Raw genomic sequence first — 26251 nt, 5'->3', positions numbered from 1 at the left:
CCATGGTAGTTAAACTGGTGTCAAACTGTTTTATTTCTGCAGTGTGGATGCAGCCCTAGTGTAGCTTGCACACCTTTGTCCTGAGGTGAAAAGTTAAAACTAAATAAACTAAAATAAATATTCTGTTGGCTGTAGGAGTCAAGAGCAAAGGATGCTGGTGCTCTTTCATCTCTCATTTATTTTTCCCATTGCTGATCTCAACTATATGAAGGATATCAGTTTCTTTAGCATCTACCTGTTCCAATAAATAGCTTATGTCAAATGTATTTAGAGAAGCAGAAGCAGAGGTAGGTGTGCTTGGGATGCTCAGGTTACTTTTCCCAGAAGATGTTTTAGAAGATTCTGGAAGAAGAGGAGCTGTTTCTGTGGTGGGCCCTGCATGCTGAGTAGGAACATTTGGGAATCTCCATAACTGACTGTCTGTAGAACTTTCAGATGTACTTCGAGGTGAATATGGGTCCTTTCCCCCTTGGTTCTTCGTGGATGAGTCCTGTAGCCTGGATTCCATGTGTGGTGGCTCTGCCTTTGTAGGAAATGTCAGTGGATGTGCAGAACAGTTCTGTGGTTCATTGGGAGTCAGCGTGAGTATCTCAGAGTCACTCTCTGATGCACGTTGAGTGCCAAAATCTTTTTCTGTCTGGATGAGAGTAGTGCTGTTTGTTTCCAAATCTGTTCTGGCTTCTTTGTCCTCAGATTCAACAGCAATCTTTTTGGAGGCCACAGGATCCATTTTGGTTATGCTGTCATGCACAGTGGACTGGCAACCTGTCTCTAAAGTATCATTCTTGCTGGTTTCTCTTATAATCCCTAGATCGATACTGCTGGGTCCCTTCATACTCTTATCAGGTGCTTCATGGTTGTTTCTTTCATTGGAGGCAAAATGTCTCCCTCTAGAGTGCATTTCTAACAGATTGCCAATGTGGTGCATTTCATGAGATGGGAAAAAAACTGAATTTTCACTGGACTGTCTTTGGTAGCTCTTGGTTGGGACTGGGGACTCTTCACGGACACTCAGAAATCGCTTCACTTTTCTCAACACTGAATGCTGCCTTCTGGGTTTGTCACAATCCCGGTGCCAGTTTTCTCCATACAGGAACTGGCTGTCTGACAGGCTGCAAGAGAAAACATGGAAACACTTATATATACCAATGGTAAACTAGTGTGTATTCTACTTGTGTGTATTGTTATGTAGTCCAAAAATGGCACCAGCCATGGTCAAGAGGGGGGTTTGGGGGGGGGGAGAAACCCTCACAGCCCAAAATAACTTTTGCAGAAAAAAAGAAGATAGGATCTTTCTGGAAGGTTTATAATTATAGTGGGGGGGGTTGATTCTGCTCCCCCTCCATGGATGGTAAGCAAAATGGAAGCTCAAGCCCATATTAGTCAATGGATGGTGATGTGTGCGCACCTGTGGGCACACAATGTCATTGGTTGATATTGGGCAGGGCAATCCACAGGAGTGCCAATGTAATTCTAAACAGAATTATAATTATAATTCTGTTTAACAAGCACTGCTTGGATCCATCCCTATATGCCAAAAACATGTCCTTGGGACCTCCCTGCTCCCCACATTTTTACTCACCAGCAACACCTCAAAGTCTTCTCACATTTTCCTGCCCCCCTTTTTTATTAATCTCAGGAATGTTAACAATAGTACTGTAGCCCTCTCTACTACTTCCCCTCTCCTCTCTGTTCAAATACTCTTTCTAAGTACTTGTCTTTTTCCATATAACTTCCTCCTTAAATTGTTTGGCTGGCTCTGTATCACATTCTGAATGAAAACAAAATTCACCAACTCTCTGACTTCATGTCATCTCCAGCCAGGTGGGGAAAATGTGCTGCTCCAACACCTTGTTAGTGACTTCAAGGACAACTCCAAAATCCCTGACTCCTCTGACCAAAATTATTTTTTTAGGTGGAAAAACTGCCTGAAAATGTGATTTACCACAACACTTACCCATTTGGGGGTAAAATAAGGGGCAAAAATCAGTGTAAATAAAATATATACCCCCTTTTTGGTCCAATATTTTTTTTGGCAAAAAATGTCCCAAATGTGAAAATATGAGCAAAAACTGCCCAGCAAGAAGAAAACATTTGAAATTATTCATTTTTATGCGGGAGAATGAAGTATGCAAAGATTTACATCCATACCCTTAATACTAGTTGCCAGGAAACATGAGGAAAGGGATGCTGTTGAACTAAAACACACTACAGAAATAATCCAGTTTGAGATAGCTTTAACTGCCCTGACTCAATGCTAGGGAATCCTGGGAACTGCAGTTTATTTTGGCACCAGAACTCTGTGACAGAGAAGGCTAAATGTCTCACAAACTACAGTTCCCAAAATTTCCTAGCAATGAGCGAGGGCAGTTAAAGCTATCTCAAACTGGATTATTTCTGCAGTGTGTTTTGAACCTAATGTATTGCTTATAATTTTGTATGGTAGCTTCTTATATGGGACATCTAACTGGACACTATGGGAAACAGCATGCTAGATCAGAGAGACATTGTGTCTGATCAAGCAGTCTGATCGCTTCATTGTCACTTGCTATATCCTCTCCAGAATCAGTGACACTTAAAACTTTAATCCTAGTTCAAGTAGTAACTGTTAATGGGCAACCACTGAGGAACTGTTTTGACAATAGAAAACTACGATAAGGTACTGTAGAGCTACATACCCCATTTCAATGGTTGATCCAAGGAAAGACGGAATGCAGGAATCTGCTGCTGCTAATGTATATGGTGGGCGAGCTGACGAATCATCCCAGTAAATATCTTTTTTCATTCGTGGTAAATTCATGTGCATTTCATCAACAGCCAGAAGTGAGACCTGGGATAATGATCATGAATTAAAACACTTATAATGCTGTCTGAAGCATAATACTCTTAAACCATAATCCAAAGAACTGCACAATTAAACTGGCATATTTTATGAATATATAATTTGCTGCAATTGCTTGCATCTTATTTTAAACATCTGGGAATTTCAGAAGTAGTTTGTACCTGCTGTTCAAGGGGTATACCCAAGATATACATTTAGGATCTTTAGAACAGGACCAGTCTACAGTCAGATAAGACAAGCTTTATGATGAAACGCCCACTGCTTTTGCCAATGTAGGCTAGGATAAAGGGGGGTGGGGGGGGGGGGGGTGGCTGAGCACCTGATACTACGATGTTCCACCCAAGGGGGCAGATAATACACTGCCACATTTTGGACTACCACTCTCAGAATCTCACAGCCGATGGATACTGGGAGTGGTAGTCAAAAAAGTAACTTCTCCAAGCTCACTGATCACACAACTAGAATTGCAGATTGCAACTAGCAAAAATACAGCTAGGCAAAGTTTGTTTTTTCATCAAAGAAAGAGGGAAACAACAAATACTATATATAATTGATTGGAATAACTTCAACAGGGACGTGTCTCATTCACAAAACATATACATTTGTATTGACAATATTGAGCCTCAATGATCAACAATTGAGCAACTGTATATACATAAAAAACACTGTGCTGTATCCTTGATGATGATTTAAGTGTAAGCTTGCTGCTCGTTGTTAAAGTTTGTTTTTTGCCATTCAAAGCAGAGCTTGAATATTACTCCAGTTAGAGTAACATTTCCTCATTTGTTAAACTTTTCAGTTTTTTTTATTTGAATGGCATAGTCTGAGCAACTGTGACTGTTGCTTGTGTATAATAGTGAATGGAATTACCAAGGGCTCATGGTCTGGCCCTAAAATCTCAGGTCCTGAAACGCTCCTGACTTGGCAGATCTAGCAATAATACCTTTATCTTGACACTTGGATATTGCCAGGGTAACATGTCCATTGTCCAGTTTCTAATAATGGACACTAGTTCTAATACTTTGAACAGATAGCTTCCCAGCTATTTGTCATGTTTTTTGTGGGTTTTTTGGGCTATGTGGCCATGTTCTAGAAGAGTTTCTTCCTGATGTTTCGCCAGAATCTGTGGCTGGCTTCTTCAGAGATGGATCTGCTTCATATGGTGCCCAGCCTCGCTGGAAAGAGGAAAGTCTCACAAATTCCAATCCATTAGCAGAGGTATTAAAGACAATGGCTTCATGACACGCTACATATATTAATATATATTAATACAAGAATCCTTATTACTGTACATATAATGGAAAGGATCTTCTCAGAGAAGGTTTAGATCCCAGAGAAACTGACATCAGTAGTGAGCTAAAGGGGAAGATGTGGGTGTGTGATGAAGATAAAGAAGAGGAAGCTCTGACTCTGCAAACTCTGAGCCTTTCTCAGTCCTTGGTCATGGCCCAACTTGGGTCAAAGTGTAGACTAGCCCTGGAGTTGGTCTTTGTTTGGAAAGGGAGGAAAAGAGGTTGGCAGAATGGTGAATAATGATCCTGCCAGATGGCTTTCAGCAGGGTGTTGGATACTCTGGAGGCATCTATGAAATTTTTCTGTTAATCTCTGAGAAGTGGAAAGGGAATGGAACATCCCTGTATTGCAAAACTGCATTACAAAAGAAATAATTGGAAGCTTATTTATTAGCCTTACCTGCAGATTCCTATCAATGCACCAATTTGTTTCAAAGTCATCATCATCTTCCCCAAACGGGTTGATAAGCTGCTCAGCAACCTGCAGTTAGAATTGGGCATTGTACTGTAAATAAATAGTTATTACTGCTTGCTACCAGGGAGATAAAGATCTTGATACTGCCTAGTGAGGAAATAATACAAAGATCTTGATACCACCTAATGGAATGATATAGAAAGATATTGAAACTGCAGATTTGTACTAATGCTAATGGTGTCTGGAAAAGATAAGGCTTTTGCTAAATGATGATGTGTACTCTTCACGCTTCCCAATAAGCATTGGGAACCCATCAGTCCTGAAGTTGGGGAGGTTTAATCCTTCTTTTTCCAACTGATATCCTGAAAATCACCGCACTACACACACACACAGACACACACACACACACTGCAATAGTGAGGAAAGTTCCCACCAGTTAACCGTGTGATAATCTAAGGAAAGTGCTTGGAAATATATTTTAAACCAAATAATGTAGTTCATTAAAAAGAACACATACTATTTTTGTTGCCATTCCCTTTGCAGGATAGTGTTTGCTTGGCAACTTATTGTGCCCATCGTTACTTTTTTGAAACAACAACAGTAGTAGAATGATATAATTATATAAGAAATTGGTATAAAACTTGAGGAAAAAAATAAATGAAAAATATCCTAAGAACGCCCTTGAAAAGTAATGTTTAAACTAGAATGACCAGAAAACATTATTTGTCACTCCAGGTATTAAGGATAAGTTTGTTCCCACTTGTTGCATTACTTATGAAATATACCTTTGTTATGTTACTTTAAACTAATTACTTCCAAGTGTTTGCCAAGCTTGTACAGCATAGGGACAGCAGTATTCAGAATCACAGCTGGATGAAGGAGGGTTAAACTATCCCTCCTCATGCAATCAACACCCTGTGCATGTTGTTAAAGAATGAAAAATGTCTTCTATATCCATAATATAAGAGTGCTTCTACATGAAGCTGTTATTGTGCAATTGCCCTGTCTCATTCACTGAATTTACAGGGAATGCCATCTTCTGATTATAATTTTCTCTGTTCTTCCACTGCTCCTTCCATCTTACAAGGAAAAAAAATCAATTAAAGAGGCAAAGATGGAATAACTTCTGACTTGTAGCAATAGAAGCTTTTCTTTGGAAGCACCTACACAGTGATATTAGGCTTAGAGTCAAACTAGATGCTATGTTTATTGTGAGATTTTTTATTGTGAAGTTCTTTTTCCTCTAGTGGTGCTCTGCAAGTAGTGAAAGACATCTGTTCGCTGTAGCCTATGATTTTTCTCACCTATATATCTTGCATTTTGTGTGCTTCGTTTTATGGATGATCATTAGAAGGTAAACATGGTTTAATTTGCAAATCTGATGGCTGAGATATATATTTTGGCGGAAATCCCATTGCGGGAGGAAAACAGGTTAATTATACATAATACATATTCCCCATCACATCTAATTTTAACTTGAGAAGCAGTAACTGCTCGAGGCTACCTCATTGGTAACAGAGTTTAAAAACAGATCTGGACTAGTCAAACCCAGCAAGAAACTGGTTTAAAGATGAATTTGTGACTTCATGGAGTATTATGTAAGTCTTGACACCACAAAAATAGGACACCAGTTGCACCAGACAGTGAGACAGATATTTCTGAGCAAGCGAGCACAGAGCAGGGAAAAACTGTCAATGAATGAAGAATATCTACAAGAGTGACTATAGAGGAAACATTGCACTGGCAGGAAGAAAGGCTGATCCTGCCAGGAGCACATGGCATGTGATCTCATGTGGTCTGGAAAGGAATGCAACACAAGACAATTAAGTGCTATTTTGGGGACTCCTGGATGTGACATCTAAATGGATTATAAACTAATCCAGGACAACAGAGACTCAGATTAAAAGAGTCTCATGTGAGTTGACCATTGTCCTATGTATAACCCATATGACTGGCAGCTGAGCAACAACAGGAAAGAACCTGCTTCAACAGCCACTTTGCTTATGGAGAAAAAGATATACTTTAATAATTTAAGTTCCTCTATGCAGCAAGAGAAAGGAATCAAACTTTCTTCCCTTTTCATGCAGTTGTACCAAGATGACAGCTCTATAACAGCTATTTTAACTGTATGAAAAGACCTAAAGGAATCCAGCAGCACCTTTGGGAAGAAGACATTTCTAGCAAATGCTTTTGTGGACACACGTCACTTCATCAGATGCATCCAGTCAGTCTCAAAGATACTACTTTTTATGCCACAACAGACTAAAATCTCTCTCTCTCTCTCTCTCTCTCTCTCTCTCTCTCTCTCTCTCTGAATATTTTAACTGCACTGATGTGTGTGTGTGTGTGTGTGTGTGTGTGTGTGAAGAACATTCAGTTTAGGTTTTCTGGATTTTGGGTAAATTACTTTTTGGGATTACAACTGTCAGAATATCTAGCAAATCATAGCCACTATTCATCATGGCTGGAGGTTTCTGAGACTTGTAATCCAAGAAACTGACTTATTCCAACTCTTTTGGTGACTGTATACCTCTGATTTAATTATGATGAGGTCTGTTTTGTGATCATTTTACCCAGTAGTTGCAAGTATCACTGGCACATGCTGCTGAGAGATTTTTAACAGGGAGATCTGAAGAACTCCTCTTTAATTTTAATTTTTAGTGAATTTAGGAAGTGCTAATGGTGAACTTGAGAGTCAATATGGTATAGTGGTTTGAGCACTGAACTCTGGAGAAAAGGGTTTGAATTTCCACTCAGCCATGGAAACCCACTATGTGTCCTTGGGCAAGTCACACTCTCGCAGCATCAGGAAAGGCAAACCCCCTCTGAACAAATCTCACCAAGAAAATGCCATGAAGGCACTAAAGATGGATCTCTTCTGTGAGCTTTCCCATCGGATTTGGTATAGAGATGATGATTAAGACCCCCCCCCCTCTCTAAGTATGATGGTATATGAATTGATGTTTGGAGATTTTAAAGAACTAATAGGGATGTATAAATACTAATACTACAGTATTAGTATTTTATTGACAGTTCAGTTGCATTGTATTATTTTAATTATGTATTCCCGCTTCAATCCTTGGAAGAGGTGGGACATATAAATAAAAATTACTACTACTATTATTATTATTATTATTATTATTATTATTATTATTATTATTGTTTCACCTTAGAGTTGTCATAAGCCTAAAGTGATTTGAAGACACACAACAACAACAACAACAAGAAGAAATGGTGAACTTGGTTTGGTCTGTGGCATTAAAAATTATATATCTATATCTATATATAGATAGATATATAGATATAGATATAGATATAGATAGATATCAATTTTATATTCTGTGTTGGAAACAGCCAATATGGAACAACAGGATTCTCTTCTCAGCCTTCTGGCTCTAATCATAATCCCACACTGTATATTTCATGCTGCTTACAATGCATATGCTATCAACTGTAGTGAGTAGGACCCCTGCCACAGGCAGATGGGTGCTAGAATCCTTGTCAGCATCATGGACACATTTAATAGCTACATGATGGCTTTGAAAAGGTTATTTTGTATTTTCATAGGCCTGATGCATAGCCTACCTTTATAATTTTAAGGGTGGACTACAGCAATTAGTTATACAGTTGGCCTTCCATATCCATAGATTCAAGCATCCATGTCTTGAAAATATTCAAAAAACATATAAATTTCAAAAATCCCCAAACATCATTTTACTCTCCACTGTATTTAATGGATCTTGAATATCCATGGATTTTGGTATTGATTGGGGGGGGGGGGTCCTGGAACCAAACACCAGTGGATACCATGGGCCCACTGTATATGGACCTGCCTTGAAGAATGTTTGAATGTTTAGCTAGTGCGCTATGGAGGAGTTTGCTTTTTCATAGAAATGGAGAGGTGTAACTTTTAGACAGCACCTTATCTTTAACTAGTGACAACCACTGCAATACAAACAGAAAGTCCTGACTTCTCCCATATGTCACTCCTATGTATTTGTGACAGTTCTCTGGATCACTGTTTTGAGTTATATGGGCACTTGGGATAGATTCTCCTGATTATAAGTCTCTCCTGTTCTAGCATCTACTGATGCCCCCCACCACAATTACCCATATTGGTCATTAGTAATTTAGTTCACACCTGATTCACATCCATTCAATCTTGTAAAGTCTTCTGACAATTGATTTGCATATATTTTGGAACTGATATCAATAGACTCCTCCATCTATGTCATCTTTGAGCATCATGAAGAACCTTACGGGGCATAACTACTTCTTCCTATGTCACATGATACAATTTTGGGGTTGTGTGTGTGTGTGCATGCACGCACCTTCAAATCAGATGTCAACTTTTGGCGACCCCATGAATTTCATAGGTTTTTCTTAGGCAAGGAACACTCAGAGTTGGTTTGCCAGTTCCTTCCTCTGAAATATAGCCTACAGAACCTAGGTATTCCCTGGCAGTTTCCCATCCAAGTACTAACCAGGGCTGAGACTACATATCCGCAGTCTTAAATTATTTCCCCTTTTAATTAACAATTCAGATGCATCAGAAAGTAAAGAATCAGTAAGGCACTTATATACGAGTATCAATACAGTATTTATAGTGGATTACAGAGTTTAATGGGAATCTGTAAATTCATCAGTTGTAAATCAATATTCATTAGAAAGCATTTAGTGGATTGTGTAACTTTCATTTGTAATTTGTGCGATAGCAGAGGGGAAGCCATGATTTGCTTGTAGTATTAAGTAATTTCCTTTAACATTTGTTAGGTGTCAGATGGATTTGTTTGGCCATGAGTGTGAACAAAATGGTTATGGCAACATCACAAAACCCCTTGACATTCTGGAATGTGGTCCTTTTCTTAAGAAATACAAATTATATAAAAAAATAACTCCTCATCAATGCCACCCATTCCTGGCGGCCTCTAGTTGCACAGTATCTTTACACAACTGGGCTAGCATCTGGTTGATGACATGCACAGTATGACTGTGTATTATGCCTGTATATGTATTTTTTTCAGACTTTGAGGGAAAAGATATCCAAGTACTTCATTCTGGTGGTCATAACACCATTTCCCACCTGGCTACTGCTTGGCAATGAAAGTGCACCCAGACTTGTTCTGGCCCTCCTGAGCATGAAAGGAGATAGGAGTACACTTATGTTGTGGGTGAAGGCTACTCCTTCTTTCTTATGTGCTCAAGAGCAGCTGAGAGAAGCCCAGGGGCATCCCCACAGCCAATCTGTGGAAGGGGAAACAGAGCTGCACTTGGCAGCTCTTCAGCCATTGCTGTGCACTGGGAGAAACAGTCAGGCAGATAGAACAGCCTGTGTCACTGTGACATTATGCAGAACATGTAGCTGCCTCAGGTATCATATTTTACTTGCTATTAAAAAGGCAGAATACTGTTAATAATTTCTCTTTTTCTCTTTGTGTTTTTATTGATTGGAAGGGGGGGAGGTGTTTGTTATGTGTCAAAATATCATGGCTGGTTTTGGGTACGGTGCATCATGACATGGGTGAGAGGACCCTTCCTTTTCTGCTTTGCCTCAGGAGTAAACTATCTTGGGACTTCCCCTGACCAGTGTGAGGTGGGATGAGGGGGGAAAGTGTTTAATTCAGTCCTGATTAAACAAATTATGTATACTTCCATAAGTTGTTCTTTGCTTTATTTCTTTTTTTCACCATGTTGTATATCTATTATTTGATTATGGTGGTGCTGAATCCTGTGCTTTTATGACTTTAGAAACAGGGGCCTAGAAATATTTTAAATAAATAAAATAAATGCTAGTTTTACCAATGTTATCATCTTTGTTAATATTTTCAGTGACTACAAGAGCACTGTAACATGTGAAGTGGTTCAAGCATAGGCTGGAAAGGCACATAATAGAACATACACATTCCTTTTCCAGTCTACCTGATGAAATGTTATGTGAAGTTCAAAGCTTACAGGTTCCTTTACACATACAGACAGTTGGAATATAAGCAGCAAAGTAATATTTGCAGTAATGGTAATAAGCTATATATAGAACTGGGGAAAAGGGCTTTGTTGATAGATGGCTGTTTGCAAAGTTAGGCTATAAGTTGTTGAACACATTTACTTTCCTGATAACAGAAAGGACATTGTACAGAGGCTCTAGAACTTGCAAGCAGCGAGACCCCAAAATACTGCTAACATTGTAATTGCAAATGCCAAATCTTTTGGTATGCACATTTTCATCAGTGTGAAGGTGTAAGAAACATGGTCAATGCAGAAGTACTATAGTGCCCCTTTGCACCATCTAAGGTTTATCTCCTAAAACAAGTTGTACGTTTGATACAGAAGTGCTACTGATTAACTGCCAACTCTTTTTTCAAAACTGCATAATGAGATATTTGGAGTAGACTAATTGTTTGTGCAACTTCACAACAAATGTAACATAACTTTGAATAAAGAACCCCTTTACTTCCATTGACTTGGGAAGAGCCCAGTCACCAAATCTGAATAAAATTTCAAGGGCATTCCAAACCCATTTAAAACCACAAGGCAGTTTACCTTTAGCCATCCTGCATAGAAGAAAAACTGTAACAATGTGAAGATAGGAATGTAAAGATCCAAATCATGACCTTGATAGCCTTGCTCAGGGTCCAGAAACTGACGTCCGATCAGGCATGTGAAGAAGAAAGTATAGACAGCAAGAGTGACAACCTAAAATGAGTTAAAATCCCATTAAGATGAATAGTATTGATACTGTTATTTTATCTTGTAATCTTTACAACACTATAATGTTGGTATTATTAATACAATAGTAGTACTCTTCTAATATTATATTTCAGTCACTCTCCACTTTTGGCCTTCCAAATGTTTAGGATGTCAGCCCCAGAAATCCAAGTTAGCATGCCCATGGATTCTGGGATATGAGGTCCAAAATATATGGAAAGCCAAAGGTTGAGTACTGCTCTTATTATACATTAATGGTATCCTAATAATACAATAATTAATATATAACAAGCAAGTACACCTGTATCCAAAAGACTGTGACTGGAATCATGTTGATGTCATATACATGTGGGTCACAATCTTGCATTTGGAGATGCAGCTACAAGAAGTAGCTACAATAGCCTGCTGTCCAATCCCCTGCAACCCACCTTTTCTCAGCTGCAACCTCCTGAACCTGGCCATTTCCTTGTTGGTGGAAAGTGAGGGGAGCAGCAGACAAGCATCCAACTATCTTCTCATAGCTGGGTGCATAGCAACAGACATCTACAGGGATTTAGGGGTTTTCTGGAGGTCTCTGGCCTTTATTACACAAGGCCACCAAAGTAGTATTACATCAGGATAGTAGTGTCTGTAGCCATGCCTTACTATGTATGTTCTGTAGCCATTTCCCACTATTGATTCATCTGTGGTATGTTCTTCCTGCTGCAGTTCTGATATGCAAGCAGCTACATGGTGTGAGTGGGAGTGATTATGCTCCTCTCCCTCACTTTTGCCAAGCAGGCTGCTTTTCTTTTCTTTTCTTAATCAATTGCTGTGACTACACAATTGATTAAAAAAAAAAAAGACTGAAAGGTATCCCAAAAAGGGTATAGGGTAGGGAGATAGGGCTATGGTGTGCAGAGGACAAGATGCTGGGGCTATAGCAGCATCATGGTACTTTTGAAGACCTGTGTAAAAATGACTGTCTGCAAATTGGTATGTTTGCATTTTCTACAATAACATGGCTGTGGCATCTTAGCCCTTGTTCACACTACGTTATATACTGGTTTGCAAACCAGTTTAAAAGGGGGCTGTTCACACTTCTGCTGGTTTTTCTTGACCCAAATTCTGGGGGGGGGGGGCAGCACAAATCCACCTTAACCTGGTGCTTTCAATACTGAGGCATTTTCTGTGTCTTTTCAAAAGCACTGGGCTTTAATAGGGATCCAGGAGGGAGGGGTAATGGGCAGAGGGTGGGCAGAGGGGTGAAACATGCCCATCCCATGCCATCCCACAGGTCTAGCTTGGTGGCAAACCGCCATCTTTCTCCACTTGTGCTCGCGTTTGGTGTGTGTGAAGTTGCTGGCTCTAAATCTAGTGATTCAAATTTCCTGCTAGCAGTCCCTTTAAAGAACTGCTCAATTGTTTTCCTATTCTGCTGGTTAATTTTTGCCTTATTTCTGCATGATGTGATGCTAGATGCTCAGATGTCGCCAAAGTCGGGGAGGGAGTAAAATAGAGTTTTACTCTGTTTGGGACTAACCAACAGGATTCCAGTCATGCAATTGTGTTTTCTTGGATGATGTATAATGATTCCTCAGTGACTTCACTTTATTCACTGTGATTGCCCAAACAGCCACTGTGCATTTCTCATTATGAAAAGGGACAACAAGCAGGCATTTAGGCAAATAAACAATTAGATAGACACTTCTGGTATTTAGCAGAAAAGTGGTACAATGGAACCACTGTGTAACTACGAGTATAGATTTACATTACGTAAGCACATGTAGGATCTTGGCTATTATATTCTTAATGTTTCCTAGAGGTACAAAGGAATTTCCTAAATACTGATGGCCTTTTCAATACAAACATATCTGATAATGACTGATACAAATGTATTATGGTAGATAGCAGCCTGCCCCAAAGGTGTATGGCTACAATTTGACCTCAGATGAGTTATTGTCCAAATCTTCCCCAATGCTTTGTCAACCTATTGCCTTCCAGATATGCTGAGCTACAATTCTTACAGTCCCAGCAACATGAGCATTTATTTAGGGAGCATCATACCAATATACCTGGAGATAATCTTGTTGAAGAAATCACATTTATAATATTTATAAAACACTACAATAGAGGGAGGTGCAAACTTTTCAATGTCTGATTATGCATTAAAATTTAAAAATTTCAGCTCCCACGATTCCCTTCCCCCAAATGCATCTCATACTTTAGAGATGGTATAGTACCTGTGTGTACACTAATGGAATTCCAACCCAGTCATAACCAAAGAGCAGGCTACACCAAGATCGATACCGATTCATCTCCTAAATAGGAAATGCAAAAACAAAGAAAATATGTCACAGAAAAGAATGGCAATATTTTACAATTATAGGGTACAGTGGGGCTTGGCAGGTAGGGATGTGATGGATTTTCTGACTGCTATTTGTTAATTTATTAATTTTTATCTTTCCTTTATCCTTGTACAGCATCTAAGGCACATCACAAATCAACTGTTGCAATAGCTGATTAGCAGCCTCAGAACAACAGAGATAATTATTTAATTTATATCCTGACTTTCTCCTTATACAGGATCCAAGACAGCTGTTGATGACTAGGACTCATGGAAGTCTCGCATTCATGGGATCACCATATGTCAGTCAACCATAGCATGTGTAGAATAGGGTTCACCAAAGGGTACTTGCCCATCATCTCCAAGGCTTGGAGCTGGCCTTGAAATAGGAAACAAAGGCCTGTTACAGACTGCCAAAATAAAGCTGCTTCAGGTCTCTTTGGAGGTATGCTGTTTAAATGATGCATGGGTCCTAAGAGTCCGGAGGTCACGCCAAAGCCACACTCCATTCCTAAGCACTGGAGTGCAGCTTTGATGCAGCTTCTGGATTCTTAGGATGCATGCATCATTTGAATAGCATACCTCCAAAGAGACCCGAAGCAGCTTTATTTTGGCAGTCTGTAACAGGCCAAATTGAATAAAAATAAGGCATTCAAAATCTGAAGCAATGGGGCTGGGAAAATATGGAAGATGTTATTTGGTCTAGCGTGTTATTTGGTTTAGCAACAAGCTTTGGAAGTTATAGGAATACTAAAACACAGCACAACATTTGGGGAAATTGTAAGATGAAAGAAAGAAAGAAAGAAAGAAAGAAGAAAAAAGAACTTTTTGAATATGGTGTATATTGAACAGACATGTTTAAGAAACACATTCTTATTTTCTGCTGTGTTTGTTTACTTACATTCATCAGTGTCTGTAAGTCTATACTGTCTCTGATCCTTCCGTCTTGCCGTGCTTTTGCTGCCAAATTTCCGAACCAGATAAAGGGGACCCAGTATTTAAGATGTGGAGACTTAAGATCATCAAATATTCTCTTTTCCTCTGGTGTCATAAAACCTGTTCATAAAGAAATACAGCTGGCTTCTGATGTCCAATTTCTTCCGAGAGTACATGATCTGAAGCAGGTGCTCACTTAGCTCCAGTTTACAAGAACATGACTGGATCAGATCATCTTGTTCTGTTTTGGGTCTACCAGAGCCTAGAAGAAACTGAACTACAATCAAAGTAGTTACATGTAATTAGTTACTTTTGTTTGCAATGAAGTTATATTTCAAAAGTAACATAAGGAATGAGAGCTCCAGTTCCTCTTTATAAGAAGATACAACAAGTAAGTTTTTCTAATTACTTTTTAAAAGCATTTTGATAGGATTTCCTTCATACTTTTATGCCATTCTCGTATCTCCTCTAGTATTTTTAAAAGCCAATAATGAAAAGCCAAGCATAAAATAGTGAATAAAACAATGTACAATGCACAAACAATGCAATAAGTAATGATAAAAAGTAGTTTTAAATATTGTCAGGACAACAACTTATTTGTGAAAATAAGTTATGTATTGTGCTGCATACACATATATTAAATGTATACTGTACACCTCTCCAAATAGTTAAACTTTGGTAAACTTCTGTGAATTAAAGCTGATAAGTAAAACATCGAGTACTTACCAGTGAAACTGTAAACATTTATTTTCAACCACTGAAACATACATGATGAATATTGCTTCTTTTCCTTATCAGTTGTATTTTTCCAGATTTCTTATGGTCCAAACAGACAGGCCAAAATAAAGCTGCTTTGGTCACTTTGGAGCTTTGCTGTTTAAATGATGCACACATCTTAAGAGTCCAGAAATTGCACCAAAGCTGTACTCCAGTCCTTAGGACTGGAGTGTGGCTTTGGCATGGCTTCTGGCCTCTTAGGGCACATGCATAATTTAAACAGCATACCTCCAAAGTGATGCGAAGCATCTTTATTTTGGCCTGTCTGTTCGGGCCCTTAATTTATGCCTTTCTTAACAGGATTTCTTCCAGATAATTTTGTGGTTACAGCTTCCTTCTGCCACAGCCAAGACAAGCTTTGAATAGACTGGATTGGGAAGAGCTTCCTATTGCAATGCCATCTTATGTGAATTCTAGAAAGGCCAAGTACAACACTAGTCACATTCATTCCATAGCAAATCACATAACATGCATACCATCCAGGATAGGTGACTGCATAGCAATAGATGGCTGGTGCTCTCTCTGTGATCCCTGTTCTTAAAAGATGTCAACTTTTTATTAGAGTGTTTCTGGCCAGACATGCATGATTCAAAGTATTCCAGCACTTCAACAAGCATATTAACAACCTCAGTCAAGAAGAACTCAGTACAACATAAGTGTGCTATCCTATATGAACCTACCTGGGAGTAACTCCCATTGAACACAGTGGGAGTTACTTATGCATAGACATGTTAGTTTTACTGAAAGCAACAAATTAGTCACAACTAAGGGCTAAACACTATTTTTTTCTTTAAAAAATCCAGATTCTTTGAGGTTGTGAATTTGATTGCAGCAGGACAGGGGGGAGGCACACAACCCTTTGTTTACAAGTCATTTTTCAAATCAAAATGCAACCCAACACTTGCTGCTTTCCTACCTAAGATATTTCAACTGGGACTTCAGCCCTGCTAGTTTCTTGATACTCCTTTCCACTAAATGTGATTCTAAGGACTCTGAGAAGAACTGGTTCATGCAGTACTAGGCCTTTGCTTCAAGGATGGACATATGGGGAAATTCTCTGTGGGGTACAGCAAGGGATTTTGCAAAGATTCCTGTTAAACTATAATGATGGCTTTACATCTGCTTAGAAAATTCAGTAACATTTATGCTATGATAGTGATCCTGCAGTCAGTGATCCTCTGCCCTAAGTACATATTTCTTTTGTGAGGGATAACTCTGAGAATTAAGAACTTAGTGCTGCTTTTCTCTCTGACAACGTTCATTGCCATATTGATATATATTAAGGATACACTGAAGATTGTGGAATTATTGCCCCTTAGGTTGGAGCCGAGATGGAGAAGAATAGAAACAGACAATACCTCCTTCTACCACATGGTCCATGGTTGGAAATCTTTTATAGACGGCTGTGCTCACCGAACGAAAGATGAGGACGGATGTTAAATTCACATAGCGCATTAGTGTTCTCCTGAGCAAGCGACCATATTCATCTCTTCCCTGGATGGTACTGGAGATCAATAACATAATTCTGTCTGGCCATGGAAGATTGACAAATTGGTTCCACCAACGGTTCACCACCAAAGTAACATAGAACCCTGCAGATTTTGAAAAATCCTGATTCTCATTTCTGGCTAAACATATTACATATATTTAGATCTTCAAATATTCTGCTTACTTAAATTTACTAACATTTAGATGTACAAAAACAAGTCTATGTTGTCTAGCACTCTGTACTTGTAGTTCTGTAGTGAAGTCAAATCTTGAACAGGATTGTTTAAAGAGGAATCATGTAAATATTGACAAACCAGTGTTAACACTTCAATTGTCCTCATCCTCTCACTGCAACTGTGATTGCCACTACCTCCTCTTCCCCTCCTTTCCCCCCAAAACTGGCATTAAAAGGAAAATAAATACAATATAATTTAAACATACAGTACATTAAAATGGAGTTAAACTATCAATAACACTGAAAATTCAAAATAATAAAAAACAGTTTTAAAACCAGTACAGTTAAAAATGATCATGTCTGTTTCTTTTATAAAAAAAAGCTTTTAGAAACCTGACACAATAAGAAATGTCTTGGACTGCAGATGGAAAGACAGCAATGAAGGTGCCATTCCAGCATCCCTAGAAAGGAGATCCAGAACCTTGGGACCACCTCTCAGAAGACGCACCTATGCAGTTATTGCTTTGGAGTGGCTTACACAACTGTGATGTTACAGCTTTGGAGTGCGGTCTTCTGTTTTTGTTTTTTTTAAAAACACACTGCACTTGTGAGAAGGGATACTTAAAATGTGTTAAATATTATCCAGCTGCTACCAATCTCAAGACAGAAGAAATGTTCAAGAATCAGAAGAACGTGGGAAGGCAAAAACGGAAAGCAGCATCATTAAACTGGTGTTGCACCAAAAGTGCAAAAGGTGCTGTTATCCTCTCATTGAGTTTCTAAGTAGAAAAAAAGCATTCCTCAGGTGGAAAAATGGATTAGTGTGAAGTGTAAATCCATATGCACATTTGATGTATGAGCAGAATGCATGGTGTGCAAACAGATCTAACAAGAAATTTGTTCAAATTCAGTCTTGGGACTGGTGTGCGATTTCATGGCAACCTGTCCTTGCTCTGGGGAAAAGATTCAGTTTAGCCATGCACACAGTACTTTATGGTCCTCAATGACTGGGGATTACAGTAGGATGTAGGCAATCAGAAGAATATAAGAAGAATCCTTCTAGAACAGACCCAAGGTCTATCTAGTCTAGCATTCTGATTCCCACAGCCCAATTAGGTACCTCTGGGAAAGCTACAAGCAGGATATGAATACAACTGCGCTCCCCAGTTGTATTCCACAGCAACTGGTAAACTGCTTCTGACACTGAAAGTAACATATAACTACTATGATGAGTAGCCACTGAGAGCTTTATCCTTTGTCTAATCCACCTTTAAAGCCACCCAAGTTGGCAGCCATCACTATGCACAGTCTGTCCCCTACACTGAGCCTGTATATTGGAGAAAAGGGTATTGTGTTCCAAGTTCTGCACTACAATGCCAACCTGAGAGTATGGAAAATTGCTGTGTGCTTATTTTTATGGCGCCATTAGAGAATGCTGAGCTTTTTTCCTTTACAGCCATAGAATCAGTGTCAGCATGATTGGCTCACAGTATTTCCATTCCATCCAGAACAAAATATAAGAACAATATCACAGAGATGTTTTTAAAGGTATCCAAGTATCCAGGTACTTTAAGACATCCAGAAGTAGTGAATCTGAAACAAAGGCCAAGATGCTGTATGGGTGAAGTAGTTAAGACGACATAGCCATGACCCATCTTCCAATTGGATCCCCTAAAATTCTCCTTAAAAGCCACACAGCTGCATCAACCAAAGGACTGATGAGCAGGGCACTGACGTCTTCACCCAACAATGTGTGTGACAAGCAGTTAGGATAGTGTGGTTGGATGGATGGTGTGGCTGCCTGGCTTTTAAGGTTATTTTTTGGGAATTTTTTTTCTTCCCAGTGGCATCAAGTGCAGGGTTTATGGAGTGCACCGGCAGTACCGTCATTGTGGGGATGTGGGGTGTGTAAACACTCAGAAGAGGGGTGATGCCTGGTTGGATCCCCTCCCTCTTCAGGGCAGGACAGGTGCACATACACCCTTGCCAGCTGCTCTGGCTCCAGGCTTCCTCCTAGATAGAAATCCCAAGGTTGGATGAGCAGGGGGCACATGCCATGGCAAAGCCTGGATGGCCAGCTTGCCCTTTTGTCCACTGCCACCCCTACCCCCATCAGGCCCCCTTGCACGAGGTGACACCCAGCATGGTAGGAGAGAGTGCACTTCACTTCCTACTTCAGGTGGGAAGTGAGCACATGGATATACAAAATTAAGGTATCCTTCAAGCATATTTTCAGCACTGGAATCGATTTTTAAGTATGAGAACTTTGCTCAGAGCCCATGCACCTGCAGACAAAAATCCACACCAAGGTTTCCCCAAGGTTTTTGCTTTTGCTACTTTAATTTCTTAGTGGCGGTGGGGTGGGGATCTCTATGTTGTTGCTATTATTACAGCACACCAAGAGCAGAGCCAGCATGGCATAGTGGTTTGAGTGTTGGACTACAGTTCTGGATCCTGGTTTGGCTATGTAAACCCACTGGGTGACCTTGGCCAAGTCACACTCTCTCATCCGAGGATGGAAATGGCAAATCCCTTCTGAAGAAATTTGCCAAGAAACCCCCATGATAGGTTTGCCTTAGGGCTGCCATAAGTCAGAAAGGACTTGACGGCACACAACAAGAACAACAACAAAAGATCAGAGCTAGGAAATGGTCATTTTTGAACTACAGTACCCAGAATCCCCAGGCCCCTGTGGCTACTTTTCTAACCTTTGACCAAGAGCTCTATTAACAGAGCTTTCAGTCATAGCTTTTTGTACAACAGGTACAGAATCCTTCAACCTGCAAAGACGTGTGGCTTAGATACCAGCAGGGTGTTGATTTCACTCCAGTTTTCAATATGAACATGAAAAGAGGCATTTAACACAGCATTTTGGATAGCTACTTTAAAGTTAACACTAAAATTGGAATGGATTCACTGCTCTGCTGACATCAGAACCTACTGTCCTTGTTTTCAACTAGGACTCTGACCTCAGTCTATCTTTCTGTCCACTTCTCTTTCCAAGAGATTGTGAGGTCCCAGCAAAGTCAGATTACATATCAGATAATTATGGAATACATGCTTACCAAGTACAAAAGTCACTGGGATCTGCTCTGCATATTTGTCACAGTAAATTGACAGTTTTTCAAAGTAACGTTTTTGGCTTCCTGTAAGGAAAAATCTGCAGGAAAGAATAATAAAAGTATTATTAAAATTAATTTTAATAATTATGATAAGCATTGAAGACAGGATGTGTGCAAGCAGAAATATTCAGCATTCTGGACCACAAGGAAGTTCTCAAGATGGTTTTGCAATTATGGCAAAAGCTACCACTAACCCAACAAGGTTGCATCCACACTGCGGAAATAACCTGGTTTGACATCACTTTATCTGCTATGGCTCAAAGTTATGTAATTCTGAGAATTGTTGTTTTGTGTGAGTCATTTAGCCTTCTACGCCAGGGAGCTCCGGTGTCACAACACACTACACATCTCAAAATTCCATAACATTGAGCCATGGCAGTTAAAGCTGTGTCAAACTGTATTATTTCTGCAGTGCACATGCAGCCTATGACTGGCATTCTAAACATTTAGCAACATGCATTGTGCGTGTATGTGCCTTCAAGTTGCCTCTTGACTTATGATGACCCCATGAATTTCACAGGGTTTTCTTAGGCAAGAAATATTCAGAGATGGTTTTTGCCAGGACAGGACCTGGCATTTGTTGGCAGTTAGAAAGACATTATTCAATATATTAAATGATGTAGCCAGGATTCACTGGGTCAGGGCACTGGGACTTTTTGATTAGCAGGGACAATGACACCATCTGCTACACAAGTCAGACAGTTCTGGCCTAAATCTCAACTAGAGCAGATCTGTTGCAACAGTGGAACACAAATAAGTGTTGGCTAGGACCCAGAGTGGTGTAGTGGTTTGAGAGCTGGACTTCAATTCTGGAAATCAAGGTTCAAATCCCCATTCAGCCATGGAAATCCACTGGATTGTCTTGGGGAAGTCACACTCTTCCAACCTTAGAGGAAGGCAATGGCAAACCTCCTCTGAATCATTTTCGCCAAAAGCAAGCAAACAAATAAACAAAACCCTATGCTTTAGGGTCACCATAAGTTAGAAATCACTTGAAGGCACACAGCAACAACAAAACTAAGTTTCCACTGATTTCAAGTTGGGACTAACATTTGAATTTAGGTCTCTATTCCTTCTGAGGTTAGAAAACCCACAACAGTGAGGGGTGGGAGAATAGGTTTTCCCAGCAACAATATGAATTATCTCTGTACTTACTGTATGCTACACATATTGAGGTGGTTTGAGCTTGAATGTGCAGTTATGGTTCATTAGCCAGACAAAAGACCACCACCACTTAATACATTACAACTATGAGGCTTATCAGATGATAAAACCGTTTCAAGCATTTCAGGCAGCGTTTGGGACGTGGGATGGAGGCAGGGATTATCACATGCTAAATCGCTGTCTAATTGCCGCCTGCCATCAGCCCGGGTCCAAGCCGGGTCCCAGCTGTGCTCCTGCCCACACCTTTTAGAAGTCAGAAGCTTTCCAGCTCAAAAAAGTTCTGGTGGTGTGCGGCTGGGACCCGGCTTGGACCCGGGCTGATGGCAGGCAGTAATTAGGTGGCAATTTAGCATGTGATAATCCCCGCCTCCATCCTGTGTCCCGGCTGCAGCCCAGGATGCTTGAGCCAGTTTTAAAGTTCATTTGATAAGCTCCTTTATTTCTACAATAACAAAGTAGCCATATAAAGTTAGTAACACACTTTATCCAAAAGAGATATCCAGTTAAATAATTTATGGTACAAAGTAGCCATGAAGTAGGGTTCCATCTTGGAAGAAAGGTGGGAAAATAAATAGACAATGGATTCTACAGGTTAATTATACAGGAAGTTTTGATAACTGCAAATGGTGTATGTATAATAATAATAATAATAATAATAATAATAATAATATTTTTTATTTGTATCCTGCCTCTCTGTGTAGCACAACCGGGGCAGCTTACACACTAAAACATTAGACTGAGAGCAAACTCTAGTGAATTGTGTGACCAATTGCAAAAAAGACAAACACTTTGACTCTTGTGAGATAAACCTTTTAGAGCCATCTCAGATTCCTCCTGTAGCAACAGTGGGAACAGAAATTCTTGACGATTATTTTCCATAAAGGATATAGAGGTGCCTTTTACAAACCATTTAATTTTAAGTATCAGAGACACAGTACTTAATTCTTCTCATTTTCTGGCTCATCAACGTAGAGGAGGTAGCCTGGGTGCTAATGGCAAAACAATCTGTTTCCTCAATGAAACAAAATGCAAAGGACCAGCAATGATGCACAGTTCCCATTAACATCACTAGAATTTGTGTACAAGACTTTCTTAGGCTGCATCTGAATTAATGCTACAGAATTAATGCAGTTTGGCACCATTTCAAATGCCATGGTTCAATGCTATGGAACTCTGGGATGTGTAGGTTTATGAAATACTTGGCCTTCTCTGTCAGAGAACTTCTGTGCCACAACAAACAAAAACCCCAGGATTTCACAGGATGGCACCATGACAGTAAAAGCGGTGTCTAACTGCATTAATTCTGCAGTGTGGCCATTAGAGAGGAAGTAAGGAGAGACACAACAGAAATGTTTGAAACTGTGCACGATATGGAGAAAGTTGATAGGGTTAACTTTCCCCCTTCTTTTTTGATAATAGATCTGAATTCATCTATTGAAGCCAAACGGTGGGAGATTTGGGACAGCACTTCTTCAGACAGTATGTAAACTGTGGAATTCACTGTTAGATGATATACTGATAACAGACAATTTAATTGGCTTCAAAACTGGATAAGATAAACTCATACAGGTTAGGGCCACCAATGATTACTTGTCAGACTAATATGGCTGCAATGGCAACTATAAATCAACCCCAGAATCAGAGGTATGGTGGCTTTGTATATCAGTTTTTGGGAAGCATGAGATGTATTGCATTTGCTGATGGGCTTCTATAGGAAACTGGTTAGCTACTATATGAGCTGAATGCTGGAGTAGGTGCGGCTTTGGTTTGGTTCAGTAGGGCTATTCTTAAGTCCTTATAGTTGTGCCATATGTGAATGTATATCATTACAAATTCATTCTCTGTGTAAATCCTTATGTGGACAAAACAGCACATTGACACACAAGTGGGAGGCATAAACTACTTTGGGCAATGCCAGATTTTACAAACGTAAGACAAATAGGAAAACAGTTCTTCACTAATGGCGAAACTTGCTCAGCAGCTATAGAAACACCTGTTTAGGGGAAACAGATAGAAAATTGGGATGGGGAGAAGAATTGTATGGAGTCCTCTATAAAAGGGCAGGGCTAGCTAGCATCCTGAAATGGCAGTATTCTGAACATCAATATTTCGTTGCAGATCCAAAAATCAGTAATTGCTCAAAACCACTACAGAGACAAGGGTGTTTTCACAAAGTGAAAAATATGTACCGATACAATACACTTATCGCTGTATAAAGGCTAGCAAAGAGAAAAAATTCTCTGTAAAGCAGTTTGTAGATGCTTCCTTTCCATTTGAGAAGTAGTCTGTGGAACCCAAAGAAAGTGGCATTTGCAACTTTGCTGGAGTATGTAACCGTCATCTCTGTTGCTTGCTTCTGGAAAAGTGGGATGCCAAAACAAAACAGGACATTAGTCACATTTTACACAGAATATTGCTTTAAATATAAATGATTACAATTTCCACTGTGAGCAGTCTTAGTGCATTTACAGCATTTATAACTTCAACAACTGGTATAATTTCAGAAAGCATAACTGATATTTTCCCAAGATGACCTCCAGAGCTGGAGGAGATAGAAATTGGAAGTTGATGATGAATTTTGCAACAGATAGCAGCTCCTGCACTTGTGTAGCAATTCTGTTGATAGACAGAATGCTTATTGTCTTACTCAATTGCCAGTGAAGGCAATCTAACAAGCTATTAGCAATGCAGCTTCAATGCACTTAGAAAAAAGTTAAAAACCATTCACCTTCTGAACTCATGCTGGGTTTTCATAAAGTGACTTCCAGTGGCTAAGTAGAATCCTCAAGAGTAAAGTTAGGCATTCCCGAACTAAGACAAAATTTCTATTAGTGAAGTGGCTGTAAGATTTCCGGAGAACTCATTTAACTGATTGAGATCAGGTGTTAGGAAATTCATTAGCCTTGGTTTTAATGGCATTCTTCACTGGATGATATACAAAAGCCACTACACAATCATGCTTCGCAAAGCTTGGTTTGTTTTTTATGCATATGTTCTACTAACGTCTGTGGCATTTAGTCACATATAATGAGTGCCAGGATCACACTTTGGACTCCTAGCCATATTAAAAATAGCAAGACATTTGGAATTGGACTGCTTGTTTATTCTATTTATTATTTATTCTAATTTAATTATTTATATTTATTCTAATTCAAGCAAAATTAATTTTGAAACTGGGTCCTAAAAGCCTACTTTAAAATAATTATTAAGATCATTTATCATGCCACATGTATGTAAACAACCCATCATTCTTCCTCTGAGCCCTGACCACGGAGACACAAACCAAAAGCCAGCTCAGATGAAATAGTCACACAATATTTCTCAAAGCTGGCTAAGACTCACACGTGATGCTCATTGATAATTTTTTACTCTGAATGTAATGGAGTTATTATGCCAGCTTTCCAATTATGGAACTATGCTTCTTGCTTCACTCACTTCACCCCATGTTAATACAGCCCTGCTACATTTCAGGATCTCCTTGCTCTGAAACAGGGGTCTTCTTGAGTAAGGCCAAGAGAGTGTGACTCGCCCAAGATCATGCAGTGAATTTCCATGGGTGAGCAGAAATCTGAATCCTGGTTTAATGCTGAAACTACTACACCATGTTGGCTCTACTCTGATGGTGCCATTGAGATTTGTGAGTAGTAGAGAATTTGCATTCCTAGTCATGAATGTTAACTGTCTACCTTATGCATTTACAACCAATCTTTCAATGTAAAAGTTAGTCCATTATACATAAACGGCTGTGTGTACTGAGGCATGTGGAGAAGTCTTAAACTTATTGCTGATCGCCTTAGTATTACAAGCAAATGAAAAGTAATAGAAGGGCACCAATGCAACCCAAGCACAGACAAACTCAAATATGATATTCACCGGTACAACTTTGCTGTTAAATATGTATTTAATTTGGCTGTTAAATGAATACAACTTTGCTGTTCAATGCTGAAGGATAGACAGACCTGAATATGACAGATATTATACAATACAGCTTTGCTGTTATAATTTTATTAAACTTTATACTGCATTAAAACAGACTGTATACATTATAAATATTGTTTTAAGAAACCAGATCCTAATTTACTCCAAAGTAGAGAGACTGGATATATAATCTTTACAAAAACACTAACCTGCTATTGATCTGTTTAGGCCACTGAAGGCACAGGAATGATGTGTTGGGTCCTTTTTCTGTGTTCCCTAAGTGAAAGAGCACTCTCAGGTCACTTTCTTTGCCTCTTCCCCTTCAGCAACCTACTAAGCAAGGCCTCTCCGGACTGGACTGACAAGCACAGGGACTAACGTATCTTTCCACTTCTGGAAGCCTGTTTTTGCCAAGTTCTCTAGTGCTGTCAGTTGCAACAGGGAACAAACGCAAGCAGCAGCTGCTGATCAGGCTCTTTTCTAATCTATAATTATCACTCCACTTGTTATCTAGAGGAAGGGACCCCCTTTGGTCTGAAGGCAGAATCCTGGAAATAATTCACATTGGCACTTTCCTGTTTGGGTTTTGCCATCTGTCTGTTTTTTGTTTTCAAAGTTTTGAAAACTTTTCTGGTTTTGTAAGTGCCTGAGAAAGGAATTATCAACCTTGATTTGATTGGGACCTTTTCTGCACTTCAAAAGCATGTGCAATTCGGGCAAGAGAAAATGGATCACTAATACTCATAAAAAATACAACCTTTCCTACTTTCTCTCTGGAAAAGATAATCAATCCGTACAGCAGCTTTTCTTGAGCAACTTTGAGATACATTGGATTGAAACTCTCATATCTAGACAATATAGTATATAATGGGTGGGATGCTGGGAGTTGTAGTACAGCCTATCTGGAAGATATCCATTAGTTCCATACACCTTGGGGGAATAAAGCTGCCCATCTCTTTCACTACTGGCATGGGAGTGTTTTACCCAGTGCCTTGCCCTCAGCTGAGCCCAGCCATGAAATCAACAATAAGGGGATAAATTGGGCTCCTCCTTCACCTTTGCTTGACTTCAGTTTGAATCATGACTTCATTTAA

General features: G+C 39.5%; 1 protein-coding gene across 3 annotated transcripts; it reads right to left on the bottom strand.

The window, feature by feature from the left end:
* Nucleotides 1-160: 160 nt before the first annotated feature.
* On the bottom strand, nt 161-25550 carry BEST3 (bestrophin 3). Of its 3 annotated transcripts, XM_042470194.1 has the most exons (10): nt 25367-25550; nt 23429-23595; nt 20019-20113; nt 16649-16882; nt 14479-14633; nt 13474-13551; nt 11087-11239; nt 4535-4615; nt 2679-2830; nt 161-1112 (listed from the first exon to the last, which is right to left on the bottom strand). In XM_042470194.1, exons 2-10 carry the CDS (start codon nt 23578-23580, stop codon nt 173-175), a joined length of 2040 nt encoding a protein of 679 aa, XP_042326128.1. In that variant the 5' UTR covers nt 23581-23595; nt 25367-25550; the 3' UTR covers nt 161-172. The 3 variants fall into 3 exon arrangements, with proteins under 3 accessions (XP_042326128.1, XP_042326131.1, XP_042326130.1); XM_042470197.1 differs by lacking the exon at nt 23429-23595; XM_042470196.1 differs by lacking the exon at nt 25367-25550 and having other exon boundaries at nt 23440-23571.
* Nucleotides 25551-26251: the final 701 nt, after the last annotated feature.

The sequence above is a fragment of the Sceloporus undulatus genome, chromosome 5, assembly GCF_019175285.1.
Source record: "Sceloporus undulatus isolate JIND9_A2432 ecotype Alabama chromosome 5, SceUnd_v1.1, whole genome shotgun sequence".
In the NCBI taxonomy this organism is placed as follows: Eukaryota; Metazoa; Chordata; class Lepidosauria; order Squamata; family Phrynosomatidae; genus Sceloporus; species Sceloporus undulatus.
This window is presented reverse-complemented; position numbering and strand designations above follow the sequence as displayed.

Coding starts and splice junctions, on each gene's coding strand:
- BEST3 (XM_042470194.1), bottom strand. CDS start 23,580: ATGACGGTTACATACTCCAGCAAAGTTGCAAATGCCACTTTCTTTGGG. Junction 4,616..11,086: donor TCTATGCAGGATGGCTAAAG/GTAAACTGCCTT, acceptor TTCTAACTGCAG/GTTGCTGAGCAGCTTATCAA. Junction 2,831..4,534: donor GCATTGATAGGAATCTGCAG/GTAAGGCTAATA, acceptor TCATTATCCCAG/GTCTCACTTCTGGCTGTTGA.